Raw genomic sequence first — 16,217 nt, forward strand, 5'->3', positions numbered from 1 at the left:
GAGAAGGAGAAGGAGAAGGAGAAGGAGAAGGAGAAGGAGAAGGAGAAAAATGAAAAAACCCAGAATATTGGTAGGTATTTTAAGCAATAGGATCACTGAGACACAGCAATTTTGAGGCCAGCTCATGCTACATAGAGAACCTTTAAAAAAATCCTGTGAAACAATTACATCACTGAAAATTAGAGAGAAAATTTAAATTTAACTTATTCTATTCTCTGTAATTGTATTGTGATATTTATTTTCATATGGATCTGAAGCTAGGTACTATGGCATATACCTATCACTCCTAACATCCAGGAGTCAGGAGGAAAAAGAGTTTAAGGTTATCCTCAACTATATAATGAGGTCATGCTCAGGCCAGTTTATAGGACAATGTTTCCAAAAACTGGGGAAACATGCCTCAGTAGTTAATAACACTGACTGCCCTTCCTGAGGACCCAGGTTTGATTCCAAGCATGCACGCGGCATCTCACAATCATCTGTCATTCCAGTCCCAGGGGATCTGATGGCTTCGTTTGGCCTCCATCAGTAGCAATTTTAGGAGGTGGGGCCTAGCCAGAGAAATATTGTCACTGGAGGGAGGTTCTTTTCTCCTCTGCTTCTTGTCCACCAGGAGGTGAGAGTCGATTTGGTACCTCAGCCCCACTTCTGCCATCCTTTCTGGCTAACGAGCATGAGGCATGGAAACCAAGGCACTGAACACTGAAAGCATGAGTTAAAATGACAAGTCCTTCATTCCTCTAAGTTCTTTTTGTCCTGTATTTTGTCACAGCACTAAGACAAAGTAGCTAATACACAGTCTCTCACAAACCTCACCAACTGTTAGAGCAAACATGGGGATAGCTTGATGCTATTAAATTCCAGACTGGAGAACTATAATTAATACAAAGTAGTGATCATCTCTGTACTGAACTTCAGAGAGAATGTTTACATTGTTTTAACCATGAGTTCTCAGTGAGAGAACAACTACTTTGATGTTTGTTTTGGTTTGTTTTTTGTTTTTTATTTTGTTTTTGACATCCTGTTTTGTTTTTGACATCTTCAACTCTAAAGCATACACATCTCAGGGTATCTGAGAAACCTATGTCCAAATATGGAGAGTACACCTCTTTGTTCTGGTTTTCTCATATGTATTTTTAAAGGAGAAAAATGTAAATTATGTGCAAATGAGGCCCCATTAAAATAACTGCAAAATGAGTTGGATAACTAAAGAAAAACGACTTTAAAAACACTGAACTCTCAAGGTTCATATTATCAAGCTTTCTGTATTCAACAGCAAAATCCTAAAAGTAAAACACTGTGGGTTTTGCACAACAAATGTGAACTCAGAAAATATAAGTGCTCACATTAATCTCTTTCATATATCATATTTCCTAGCTAATTACAACCAGTAACTATACTTCAACATCAATGGGAAATACTGGCTTCTGGTCTGCATGTGTTCTGTTTGTCCTAGCTCCTCTTTGGGGGAAATGTGCCAAGTTTCCACTAGTGGCTGAAGTGACTTTTGAATCTTCTAAATTAAAGTCAACATTGTGTACAATGACAGGCAGTAGGAACAATGCACATGTTGAAGCCATGTGTTGACCATATCTAAAGCACAAGGTAATTCATACAAAATGACCTTAAATTGTACTATTAGAAAAGGTGACCCAGAAGAAAGCTCATATTCCTTTAAAGTCCTTTCAAACGCTAGCCTTAATGGTATCAGCCTGATATGACTGTGCAGGGAGAGAGTAATCACATAATTTCATGAGATGGAGGCTTTAATCATATCAAAGTGCCTAACTTGGGTTATTTTATTGCTTTTATATTATTTTATAATGAAGAACATTTGCTCCATAAACAGAACTATTATCAATATGTTCTAAATCAGAGAACCAGGCAGATTCTCCAAGTACCTAAGAAGATAGGAATTTAGTTTGGTTGCTTACTCTGTAACTTTTATGAAAGTATCCTATATTATCATATGCTTATAGATAAGGATATTTAGTACACTGAGAAGCATTAACTACTTGTATCTCTGGCACGAATGGCCTTCCTACTAGAGAAATAGTCTCCTATTAGTTTCTAGGTGAAATATGTTGTCAAACCCTTCTCCAGCTCAAAGATGGCTAAAATTTAAGCAGATGAATACAAAAAAGAAAATTAAATACTTCTGCAAGTCTGTAGTGGTTCTTTGAAGCACTCTCATTTTCCACAAAAATGGGGGAACCATTAGTTCAGTATCTGAAGTCACTGGGGATAAAACCTTAGCTATGAGGTCAACATTGACCATCAGAAATGATTTTCTCACTGAGAACCATCTGAAAACCACCCACAGCAAAGTTGCATACTTTACCCAAAACAGAAAAGTTTCCTTAACTTTTTGTAAATGATGAAAACCTGGCATCCCAATGACTAGCAGTAATTAATGATAACCAGCAAGATACAGTGATGAAAACTGCAGGACATCTTCAAAATGAACATACACACACACATACGCACACACACACACACACACACACACACACACATACATTCATTCATTCATTCACTCCAACATACTCTCTCACAACCATATACACAGACACACAAAGACAGACAGACAGACACACACAAACTCTCACATACACAGAGACGCACACACAAACACACACATACATACATATACATACACAGACAGACATACAGACACACACACAGACAGATACATACACATATCCATATACACACACAGAAAGACACATACACTTACATATACATATATACATACACACATGATACACACACACACACTCATATACACAGACACAGAAAGACAAACTGACACACACACAAAGTCTCTCACACACAAATATATAAATACACACATTCACACAGATACACAAACATAGACAGACACACACACACAGATACACATATTCACACAGAGATATGTACACATACACACACAGACACAGATACACATACACTCACGTATACATGTATAAATATACACCGAGACAAACACCATACACACACAAACATATACACGCATATACATACACACTTGCTCACACAAAGACAGACAGACACACACACACAGACACACGCATACACACACACTCGGGGTTTCAGTGACTTCATTGAATCCTAAGACCTTTACACCCTCATAATACGTGTTTCCAAATACATGGAATGAAAGATAATGAATACATCCTATTCCCTTGCACTTTATGACTTCTGTGTCTATAATTCAGTGTGACTTTGAATTAAACCTAAGCTAGCTTGGAAAGTAGTCTTCTAATTGTGGAGAATTACTTCTGGGGTTCCTGAAAAATCTATATCATTCTATCACATAGGGTTTAATTAAAATAAAGGGAAGGTAGAAACACATTGAGGGCATTTGGATAAGGTGGAAATCGAGGGGAGATAAGCGGCAGCTTTAATCTTCATTGCCACAAAGAAATGGGAGGGGGCAAAACTTAAAAACCAAAACAATCCAAACAAGAAACTAAAGACAACCTGTTAACAGCTCCAGGCGCTTGGACTCAGAATTATCCCAGCCTGAAAACTTAATTAGATTTATGCTCCTGGGTGATAAGTAACTCTTCATCAAGGACGTCTGAGTAAATGCCTATAACCACGTGTTTAGTGGCATGAATTTACTGTGTGTTGCAGAATCAACTTTGTCATTATTTTCTGATCAGTAAAGACTTAAACATTAACTGAAGTCTTGAGGCTGAGAGGTATGCTCAACCTCTGCAAAGGATGGAAAATAAACTAGATGAACAACCCCATGTGATTTTAGTGTTATGTGCTATAGAAAGTCAAAGGACTATTTAGTGAATACCTATTGTGCTGGTTACTGTTCTCATTGCTATGCCCACACGTGTGATAAAAGTAATGAGTTCAAAAAGGGTTAATTTTTGTTCATGATTTCAGGTTACTAACCATCATGACAGGGATGCCACACAGCATACACAGACTCTCTTTGGAGCCAGGTCCACTCCATGTCTGCAGCTTTCATTAAGGGGGATCCCATGATACTGCTATGGCCCAGATCCTGTGTTCTCCTTTGCAACTTAAGGTTTCCCTTCCTAGCTCCTAGCCTTTCCTTCTCTGCAGGGACTATGACTCTGTTGCATGATGGATGAGACTGAGGTACCTGAGTGTATTGTTTGTGTGGTGAGGAAATGGATGCTAGTCCTCAGCCTGGTCTCACTTTTGTATCCTTTCAGAACCCCAGCTTATGGGATGGGGCCTCTTACAGTTGAGTTGACCTCTTACCATATCTGTTAAGCTTCTCTGGAAACACCATCACAGATATATCCAAAACTACATTTCCATATTGATTCATAATCCTATCAAATTGGCTATGAAGATAAACAATCACACTATGTGCCAGTTACAGGGTATTGCATAATTAAATGTTCAGGCCATATGTAGGTAGTACACTAATGCTTATCACTAGAGACATTATTTCCAAAGTCATGGTCAAGCAATATGTATTATGATTAAACGTGGCAAACGAGACATTTATATCCCTGGTGGCCACATGTATGCTTTCTTCTGTGTTGTGCTGAAATGGAATGAAAATTTTACTCCTGGTTGTGCTTTTGGATGCATTAACAAACTTAAAGAGTATAAAATATAAAGAAATGTACTATATATATCAAACTGTACAAACTAAGTAGTAAATTATGCAAAGAATATTCACTTTAGATTATTAAAAGGTCCATGCGAAAGGAATATAAAATAATAGAAGCTATAGCAGGCCCCATAAAAGAACAGTGTAAAGTGATGCAATGCCTTTTAGAAAGACACAGCACTTCAGGCTGAAGCCACTTCTATAAACCTCTTAAATCATCTTGAAAATGATAAGAAAACATGGCTTGCATGTGCTACCAATGCAATCTGAGCTCAATAGCTCAGAACCACAGAATGGCCAAATGATGCTCAGAAGAGCTGATTACCTGGCAGGGAGTAGAGGTAGTGAGTGATTTGGTAAGGATAGGACTGCCAAGCCTGGCCACCGCAGCGGACTTCTGTGGTCCAAAATAAATAAATGATCCTGGAAAGAGAAACAGAAACAAATTTAGAGCCACATAGGTAGTTGCCAGTTCTGGTGTACACTGACCATTTTGCCTGTTGGTCTTACCCAAATGTCATTCAAGTAAAAAAAAAAATCACATTTTCATGCATTCACCACTAGGCTCTGGAAATAGCCAGAGAATTTCACATGTATGACATTAAATATCTAAAATAAAATTTAATTGATAAATGATAAACTCTACATCCAAATTACCTAAACAAATATTTTTTATTGCTTTAACTCCTGTCATAGAGTTTGAAATCAAATTAAATGAAGCTTGTAAGTTTACAATTAGATATTCAACATGCCCTTAGGAAATTCTCTTGGGAATTTTAAGTCTCTTTAAAATGCACTGAAGGAGCTGAGTGTATACGATGAGTCTGATTCCTCCTGGGGCTTACATGTTTGACATTGTTGTCTGTGCTGGAGGGAATGAGAGCTTAATTAAAGATCTAATCTGAACATTAACAAAATAACTGCCTTTAGATTTTAACTGACGTGGATGTACTCAGAGCAAGTGCATAGGGGATAGCATCCTTTAGCAGCACAGAAGATCACACACTGTGAGCTGTATCAGGGGTAGCTTTCTTGAATATTGAAAACTTACAAGGAAAGCTATGCCAAACAATGTCAGTGTTTGATCCCGCCCTTTGAAAATCACAAAGTGACAGGCTGAATATAGTACAAAGGCTCTTTAAGCAACTTATAAAGCCAACTGTTTTACTTGGAAAACACCTCATTCAGAGTAATTTTCCCTGATCCAGGTCATTTCTGGCTGTATTACAAAAGGGAAGACGATTTCATATCCAAATGTACTGTTTGATGGAGTCCTTTCTGTACTTATGAAAGCAGTCCCATCACCTCACATTTGGCAGATCATATACCTGATTCACGCAATAGCCTTGAACTAAGACAGTGCATTCTCTAAGAAGGGAAGGACCAGGCTCTTCATGAACATAGGCAAAAATCATAGGCAAACATATATGTGGTGCATACACAAGTAAAAGATAAATGAAACAAAAGTAACCCAAATAAGTTTGGCTCAGGAATGGCTAGTTGCTGTAGTGTGTGCAAATGATTCTCTACAATAAACAATAGATAGATAGATAGATAGATAGATAGATAGATAGATAGATAGATAGAGATAGAGATATAGATATTGATATAGATATTGATATAGATATACATATATATATGATGATCACGTGACTATCACAGAAGAAGCTGAAAAGCTCATCGGACAAACTTTAACACAGGTTTATGTATACTAAAATGAGTACATTGTGAGTCAAAAGAAATATTACAGACAACTGGATGAGCAAATGTGGCACAGGAATTTGAGTTTTTGACATTTCCCTGGAGATAAGAATAAAACAAGCTCAGCAATTCTATTGTGCAATTCCTAGAGTCTCTATCACATGCTTGATTAAAAAAAATACAGAGAGAGAGAGAGAGAGAGAGAGAGAGAGAGATTAAAGTATCTAAACAACTACACAAACACATACACACACATGCATGCACACAAATTAATTTTTTTAAAAATCAAATAAATTTGCTATTATATATACAAGCAGCAGCTAAAAAGAATTTTAGACCATTGTATTTATAATGGCTGCAAACACCTATAAGATACAACAACAGACTTTTCAAACCTCTACACTGTAATCTATGAAGTATTTAGTGAAATTAATATTATCTCAACAAATGATATTAGTAAATATTATCAAATAATAATAACAGAACTTCTTAAGATTTTGGTTTTATTATTTTTAATTTTGTGAAATGTGTCTCTGTGTGGGTATAGGCCTGTGAGTACAGCTACCTGCTAAGGCCAGAGTTGTGTGATCTCCCTGAAGCTAAGATTGTAGGCAGTTGTAAGTCACATAAACAGGAGGTGGGAATTGAATTTTGATCTTCTTCAAAAGCAGGATGTATTCTTCACTTCTGATCCCTCTCTGCAACCTGAATTCTTAGAGTGAGTCATAAGCATGTAAAATAGGGAACACAGAAGAGCATGAGGCTGTATACTGTTTGTCACTATAGGGAGATACATGTACTCGTTTGCACATTTCAGGAACCCAAACTGTGTCCCTTTGCAGTAGAAAAGGGAGCGAGTTCTCATAGATACTATTTCTTAGATTCCTTTGTCCTGACCTGTGTGTAAACTGATAGAATAACTCTTTGAGAATAAGCACTGTGTGGCTGAACACTTATTTCCCATAGGTGGCAAAGGACCAGGAAGAGTAGAAGTCCCTAACCAGTGGCGTGGAAAATATAAACATTGGAAAGATCATACAAGAAAATGAGAATGTTTATCAATCAAAACTGAGACAAGTACAGTCCAAATCTCTTCAGTTGATAAATAAAAAAAATGAAATGTGATTTGTACACACAATGGAATATTATTCAAGTGTTAAAAGGTGAAAAATGACTTTAATTATTATCATGAACAAATTTCAAATCATTGGTGCTAATTTAAGGAGGCAAGAATACACTATAGTGTATGACCTATTTATCGGGCACTCTTTGAACAGACAATAAATTTGGGATAGACCTGTGTCTGAGTATGGGAGAAGCATCAACTATAAAGTGACATTTTGGGAGAATGGAATCACTCTATATCTATACCTTGTTGATTACAGATTGTATATACTTTGAAAACTCGCTGTGCTGTTTACTAAAAGGACTGTACTTTCCTATATTTCAATTGTAATTTAACATAAAAATTTGATCATAATTTATAATGTGTAGGAATGTCTTAGCTATTTTCACATATATACTATGTATGCATCTGTGATCTGTGTATGATTCTGTGAGCATACACAAAGGTGACAGATAACCTATGAACTGTCTGTTTGCATGGTCTAACACAGCAGTTAGCTATGAATAAGCAAAGAAACCAGCAAAAAGTAAGAAAGGAAAATCAATAGTTCACTATAAAAACAAACATAAATACCCACAGGCTCTAGCATCTGGCTACTTCATTTTTTGTCAAACTATATGTACACATGTGTGAGAAGACACAGGATTAGTTTTAAAAACTGTAACATAAATGTAAAGCTTTAAAACAAACTGGATTAGAGCTCTGTGGCATTATAATGGGACTCCACCCTGTCCCTGTAGGACTTCCTTTTTATTGCCTCCTTTTTCTTCCTTAACCTGGTTTTTCTTCTCATCATCTCTGATTTAAAATCAGTACCAGGGCAGGCAAGGTGGCGCAATGGGAAATGCAGCTTGCTGCTGAGCCTGAGTTGGATTCCTGGGATCCATGTGGTGTAAGGAAAGAACTAATTTCCAAAAGTTGTCCCCTGACCTCTGACCTCCACAAGCAAATCACACATCACACACACACACACACACACACACACGAGCTCTGAGTTTTACTATATGACAAAACCTCAGCAAGCATAATCCTATTTAATGTCTCATAAAAATTCTTCATGACTACTCACAGGAAGGTGCTTTTCTCCTTATTTCATAGCTAACAAAATTGAACTACTTTGTGAAATGTCATTGGCATGACCCAGTCCTAGACAGTGAAGTTTCATAAGCCCTGGTCATGGCGAAGTTTTGATCAAACCACCATAACCTAGCTGTTCATATTCTCTTTTGGAATGTCAGCTGCTGATCAGACCCTCATTTTCTCCCACTCATATTGCATAAATGTCAACACTATTCCAAACTTTTATCCTCCCCTGTCCCTGAATCTCATCCATATGGTTTTCTCCAGCAAATATGATTGATCACAGGCCTCAATCTGTCGAATAAGTTCTCCATAATCCACTAGACAAATTTCAAATCCCTGGACATTCTCTTCTATCCACTCCTTCACCATGTCTAAACGTGTGTGTGTGTGTGTGTGTGTGTGTGTGTGTGTGTGTGTATGTGTGTATGTCTCAAACAAAACTCCTAAGACTATTGTCATACTCTTGAAGAGGTTTCCCCTAATGAGATTATGTTTCTCACATCTCTCCTTAGCTTTCTGTCTCCTCACCAGTGCTTATGTCTTCCATGCTGTCCTCTTATTTCCCTTCAGGGATGCTGTACTGAGAGTCATTTAAGCACCACCACTTTACTAACTCCCTTGTAGCACTTAAAACTTTCAATATATCTGAACTTAATGCCCTTTTACCAGCTTTAGCTACCAGACTCTGCCTGCTTCAAACAGAGGTACCATAGCTTCTACCACGATTCACCTTGCTCTAATTCATTCTGTTGTCTTAAAAATTGGCCTAGACACAGAAAAAAAGAAAGCATGCATATCAGCTTACAAAGAAAATTGCCACTTGGATCTATTTTAAACTATAAGCTTAAGTCACAGTGACACACAATGTTAAAGGGAAACTAGGGCTTCCTGGACCAATAAACAAAAAGTCAAAATATCAAGAACTTAATTTACCAGTCAACAATGAACTAGGTTTGTTGTTATAGTGAATAATCTTCCCCCATAGTACCTCCCAATGTTCTACCAACCTGTTTCCAAAGCCCACATACATGTGGAAACTAAACAACACTCTAGTAGATGATAACTTTGTCAGGGAAGAAATAAAGAAAGAAATCAAAAACTTTTTAGAATTTAATGAAAATGAAGGCATATCATACCCAAACTTATGGGACATAATGAAAGCAGTACTAAGAGAAAAACTCATAACTCTGAGTGCTTACAAAAGCAAACTGGAGGTAACATACACCAGTAGCTTGACAACACACCTGAAATCTCTAGAACAAAAAGAAGTAAATACGCCAAAGAGGAGTAGACAGCAGGAAATAATCAAACTCATGGCTCAAATCAACCAAGTAGAAACAAAAAGAACTATAAAAAGAATTAACACAACCAGGAGCTGATTCATTGAAAAATCAACAAGATAGATAAAGCCTTAGCCAAACTAGCCAGAGGGCACAGAGGCAGTATCCTAATTAATAACACCAGAACTGAAAAGGGAGACATAACAATAGAAACTGAGGAAATTAAAAAAAAACACACACACATCAGATCCAACTACAAACACCTATATTCAACAAAACTGGAAAATCTGGATGAAATGAGCAATTTTCTAAACAGATAACAGGTACCAAAGTAAACTCAGGAGCAGATAAACCATCTAAACAGTCCCATAACCCCGAAAGAAATAGCAGCAGTCATTAAAAGTCTCCCCACCAAAAAAGGCCAGGACCAGATGGTTTTAGTGCAGAATTCTACCAGACATTCAAAGAAGACCGAATACCAATTGTCTTCAAACTATTCACAAAATATAAACAGAAGAAACACTACCCAGTTCATTCTATGAAACCAAAATTACGCTGATATCTAAACCATACAAAGACCCAACAAAGAAATAAACCTTCAGACCAATCTCCCTTATGAATATCAATGCAAAAATACTCAATAAAATTCTCACAAACCAAATCCAAGAATACATCAAAACAATCATACATCATGATCAAGTAGGCTTTATCCAAGGAATTCAGGGTGGTTCAATATATGGAAATTCATCAACATAATCACTATATAAACAAACTCGAAGGAAAAAAAACACGTGATCTTCTCAGTATATGCTGAGAAAGCATTTGACAAAATTCAACACCCCTTCATGGTAAAAGTCCTGGAAAAATCAGGTATTCAAGCCCATACCTAAACATAGTAAAAGCAATATACAGCAAACCAGTAGCCATCATCAAACTAAATAGAGAGAAACTTGAAGCAATCTCACTAAAATCAGGGACTAGACAAGGCTGCCCACACTCTCCCTACCTATTTAATATTGTATTTTAGGACCTAGCCAGAGCAATCAGCCAACAAAAGGATGTCGAAGGGATACAAATAGAAAAGGAAGAAGTCAAATCATCACTATTTGCACATGATATGATAGTATACTTAAGTGACCCCAAAAAATGGACTAGAGAACTCCTAAACCTGACAAACAACTTCAGCAAAGAGGCTGGATATAAAATTAATTCAAACAAATCAGTACCCTTCCTTTACATAAAGAATAAACAGGCTTAGAAAGAAATTAGGGAAGTGATACCCTTCACAATAGTCACAAATAATATAAAACACTTTGGTATGAATTTAACCAAGCAAGTAAAAGATCTGTATGACAATAACTTTAAGTCTCTGAAGAAAGAAATTGAAGAAGATCTCAGAAGATGGAAAGATGTCTCATGCTCATGGATTGGCAGGATTAATATAGTAAAAATGAACTTTTTGCTGAAAGCAATTTACAGATTCAATGTCATCCCCATCAAAATTCCAACTCAATTCTTCATAGAGATAGAAAGAAATTTGCAAATTCATTTGGAATAACAAAAAATTCAGGATAGTGAAAACTATTCTCAAAAATAAAAGAACTTCTCAGAGAATCACCATCCTTGACCTCAAGCTGTACTATGGAGCAATAGTGATAAAAACTGCATGGTATTGGTACAGAGACAGGCAGGAGGATCAATGGGATAGAAATGAAGACCTAGAAATGAACCCACACACCTCTGGTCACTTGATCTTTGACAAAGGAGCTAAAACCATTTAATGAAAAAAAGACAGCATTTTCAACAAATGGTGTTGGGTCAACTGGAGGTCAGCATGAAGAAGAATGCAAATTGATCCATTCTTATATCCTTGTTCAAAGCTCAAGTCCAAGTGGATCAAGGATTTCCACATAAAACCAGATACACTGAGATTAATAGAGGAGAAAGTGGGGAAGAGCCTCAAATACTTGGGCACAGGGGTAAAGTTCCTGAACAAAACACTAATGGCTTATGCTCAAAGATCAAGAATTGACAAATGGGACGTCATAAAATTACTAAGCTTCTGTAAGGCAAAAGACACTGTCAATAGGACAAAACAGCACCCAACGGATTGGGAAAAGATCTTTACCAATTCTACATCCAATAGAGAGCTAATATCCAATATATACAAAGAATTCAAGAAGTTAGACTCCAGAGAATCAAATAACCCTATTTAAAAACTGGGGTATAAAGCTAAATAAAGAATTCTCAACTGAGGAAACTCGAAAGGCCCAGAAGCACTTGAAGAAATGTTGAACATCCTTAGTCATCAGGGAAGTCCAAATCAAAATAACCCTGAGATTCCTCCTCAACCAGTCAAAATGGCTAAGATCAAAAACCCAGGTGACAGCAGATGCTGGCAAGGATGTGGAGAAAGAGGAACACTCCTCCACTATTGGTGGGATTGTAAACTGTACAACCACTCTGGAAATCAGTCGGGCAGTTCCTCAGAAAATTGGACATAGTACTACCTGAGGACCTATCGATACCACTCCTGGGCATATACATAAAAGATGTTCCAATATATAACAAGGATACATGCTCCACTATGTTTATAGCAGCCCTATTTATAATAGCCAGAAGCTGTAAAGAACTCAGATGTCCTTCAACAGAGGAATGGATACAGAAAATGTGATACATTTGCATAATGGAGTACTACTCAGCTATTAAAAACAATGAATTCATGAAATTCTTAGATAAATTGATGGAACTAGGAAATATCATCCTGAGTGAGGTAACCCAATCACAAAAGATCACATATAGTATGCACTCACTGATAAGTGGATATTAGCCCAAAAGCTCCTAATATCCAAGATACATTCACAGACCACATGAAGCTCAAGAAGAAGGAAGACCATGTATGGGTTCTTCAGTCCTTCTTAGAAGGAGTAACAAAATATTCATGGGAGCAAATATAGAGACAAAGTGTGGAACATAGGCTGAAGGAAGGGCTGTCCAGAGACTGCCCCACCTGGGGATCCATCCCATGTGCAGTCACCAAATGCAGACACTATTGTGGATGCTGACAGGAAGTGCATGCTGACAGGAGCCTGATATAGCTGTTTTCTGAAAGGCTTTGCCATAGTCTGACATATACAGAGGTGGATCCTTGCAGCTAACCATTGAACTGATCACTATGTTCCCAATGGAGGAGTTACAATGAAGACTGAAGGAGCTGAAGGGATTTGTGGCCCCATGAAGAGAGCAATACCAACCAACCAGAGCTCCCAGGGTCCCAACTGCCAGCCTGGGAACACACATGGAGTGCCCCATGGCTCCAACTCTATATGTAGTGGAGGATGACCATATAGGGCATCAGTGGTAGAAGAGGTCCTTGGTTTTTGGTAGGCTGGATCCCCCAGGGGGGGGTGGGGGGGATTTGAGGGTGGTCATGTTGAGATGGGTGGGTGGGGACACACACTCATAGAAGCTGGAGGAGAGGGGATGGGATAGGGGGATTCTGGGTGGGGAAATCAGGAAAAGGGATAACATCTGAAATGTAAATAAATAAAATTTCCAATAAAAAATTTTCCCAAGATTTGTGTTTGGCACACTTCTTTGTAAATCTCAAGCAGAAGCAGGATGTTCAGTGAGCATAAAAATTATCTGTACTCCCAAGTGTGTGATGAAAATGTTAATGTGAACTGAGGTGTGTGTTTACATAGAAATGTAAACAAAACAAAGAACTAGAGAGAAAAGCCATTATGTGAGCCTGGGAGCATCACAGAGCATTTTGAGAACATTGGAGGTAGTCATGGTTCCTTGATTTTATGAGGATATGTAAAATTGTAATGATGTTTTGCAGTATATAGTCTATAGTATTTCCAGGTTTTATGAATAGTGATAAATTCTTCCTCTCTGTTTCCAGATAGAAGAGGAGACTATTTTCCTTTCTGTTTGCCTGACTTGGAATGCTTAAAGAATAGAAGCAGGCCTACTGTGCAATCTATCATAAATGCTATCTCCCTCTTTACACAATCCCTATAACATTTTTTATAAACACAACAAAATTGGTGTTTGTCTCAAAAATGTTCATTTCAGGATGCATAATTAGCTATTAATTATTAATTAGGTCACAAAAAGTTAAGGTAGGACAAACCAAAGCTCCATTTAGTCTGTAAATAGAAACAAATACAAGGTTTTAGTATTTCGACATGAATGGAAATGCTTTTAAAAGGTAAGAAAAGGCCCTACCTTGGCTTGTGCTCACTGTGTGATCAGCCTCAGGAAACAGGTGTTCTCCACTGCTCAGGCCTCCAACCACCTCCCAGTGGGCATCTTCTGTGGGAAATGGTTCCCAGCCACAGAAACCAGACTCAAAGTCCCAGGTAAGGTGACTTGCTGTTATGTGTGGAGAAAAAAACACAGATATATATAATGACAGGTTCGTCATTACAAGTAAAATTTTCACTTTTAAATGGAATTCTCCCCAAATGAAAATAAATCAAATACACGACAGTTAAAAGAAACTTACAAGAATTAATATAGCAAAGTAGTGTAAATACTCCCCTCCCCCACCCGAAACCCATTCCTCCTGGATACGCTCCTTCTGGATATCTTTCCTTTCCTAGGCTCTGAACAGATAGTTTAGCAGGTACAGTTATTAATATAAAGTAAAACTCTTCAAATGAGAGTCTATTCTGTTTATTGACAGAATCATAAAGTCCTATAAACTTGATATGGTTCCTTACCCATTCTTAAGATGTCTTCTGGTCATCCTCTGAGCATAGTTAGCTGTAGACCACCTCATATCACTTTTAAGTTAGGAAGTGTAGTGTACAAATAAGACATAAACTTGATCTCAAAGATGTACTATAAAATTCTCAAGTCTTGGCTGCAGCTTAAACCTTTTCATGTATTCCCAGGAGATCTCCCAAGTCATAGAGCTACTTCCCCTAAAATAGACATTTTCTCCTATAAAGTAATAACATATCTGGCTTGGTCTAGAATCGCTTCCATTTTATGCCTATTGCCTGAACATAATAATTAATAGCTCTCATTGTCCTCTTATTTCCCTAATTGGGTTACATGTTAAACATTATCATTGAGGGAAATGAATTACATATGTTGCATCAAGTCCGTATAAATAATTCTTCTCATTGTAGCAGCTGGCAGTTACTAATGCAATCATACTACTTACTTGCAAGACAATCTGTGGGAAAAGAGTGCTCCTTATGATGCCTGCATCCCTAAACCTTTGAGCAACTAAAAGGGTACAAATTTTCAAGATGAAAATGATATTGGGCTCTATGAATGTTGCAATTGTCTACAGGACAATATTTGGAATCAGGCCTTTTATCATGAAAATGTTTTATCAGTTAAAAAGTTGGGTTAAGGAGATGGCTCAGTGGGTAAAGTGCTTGTCATGCAAGCATGAGGGCTTTGGTTTGGATATCCCACAAATGTAAAAGGCAGGTATAGCAGTAGCAGAATGCCTTTCTGATTCCAGCCCTAGTCCAGTAGAAGAAGGCATATCCATAGAGCTGGCTAGTCTAGCCATTCAGTGAGCTCCAGGTCCAATGAAGTGACACTGCATCCAAAAAAAGAGAAGTTGTGCTTTGCATTTTGATAGCATCAGGATGTTGATAAAAGAAGCCAGAGGACCTCAACAACATCTTTCAAAGTCCATCCAGAGGCTGATGTTATAGTTTCTCTTAAATTAAGTTGTATACAAACAAAACAAAATAAGGAAACTAGATATACAGTAATAGAGGCAAACACATCATTTGAATCTTCAGTTTCCACACATGCATAAGCATCTGCAGGCACACACACACACACGCACACATGCACATGCACACAGGAACACATACATACATACATACACAAATACACTAAACACAGACAAAATAAACACATAAATAAAAATAAATATCAGCTATCGTGCCTTCCACAGAATGCTAAACATGCGCTGCTCTTTGAAAATTAAAATTAAATTTTAGACTCCATCACCATTAAGATTTGGGAAAGTAACATGAAAATATGGTGAACTATGTGGGTGTTTTTATTGATGATATTATTTCTGCTACATTTTGAAGGAATGGATTTTTAAAAAACTAAATATTTTATGCATTAGTTTCTGTATAATATAAAACCTAATTGAAGCCCCTTAAATTAAGGTTTTTTCGTTAATAACATTCCTCGTATTTAATTCAGCTACTTTCAGGAGAAGTAATAAATACCAGAAAAAGTGTGGGAGAGATCACTTAGAGGTTAAGAGCATTAGCTGCTTTTCCAGAGGAACTTGGGTTCAATTCCCAACACCCAAATGGAAGATCACAACTGTCTGTAACTCTAGTTCCAGGGTATCTGACACTCTCACACAAACATATAGGCAGAACTATAATACATAGAAATTAATAATAATAATAATAAT

General features: G+C 37.3%; 1 protein-coding gene across 1 annotated transcript in view; it reads right to left on the reverse strand.

Annotated features, from left to right (window-relative positions):
- Malrd1 (MAM and LDL receptor class A domain containing 1) overlaps positions 1 to 16,217 on the reverse strand; it is a 639,509-nt gene that overhangs the window by 525,889 nt on the left and 97,403 nt on the right. Inside the window, exons 10-11 of the mRNA XM_028764924.1 lie at positions 14,036 to 14,182; positions 4,938 to 5,035 (exon numbers count right to left, since the gene is read on the reverse strand). Coding sequence (XP_028620757.1) covers positions 4,938 to 5,035; positions 14,036 to 14,182 — 245 coding nt within the window. The remainder of the gene's footprint in view (positions 1 to 4,937; positions 5,036 to 14,035; positions 14,183 to 16,217) is intronic.

This window comes from Grammomys surdaster, unplaced genomic scaffold (genome assembly GCF_004785775.1).
Source record: "Grammomys surdaster isolate TR1022 unplaced genomic scaffold, NIH_TR_1.0 146, whole genome shotgun sequence".
In the NCBI taxonomy this organism is placed as follows: domain Eukaryota; kingdom Metazoa; phylum Chordata; class Mammalia; order Rodentia; family Muridae; genus Grammomys; species Grammomys surdaster.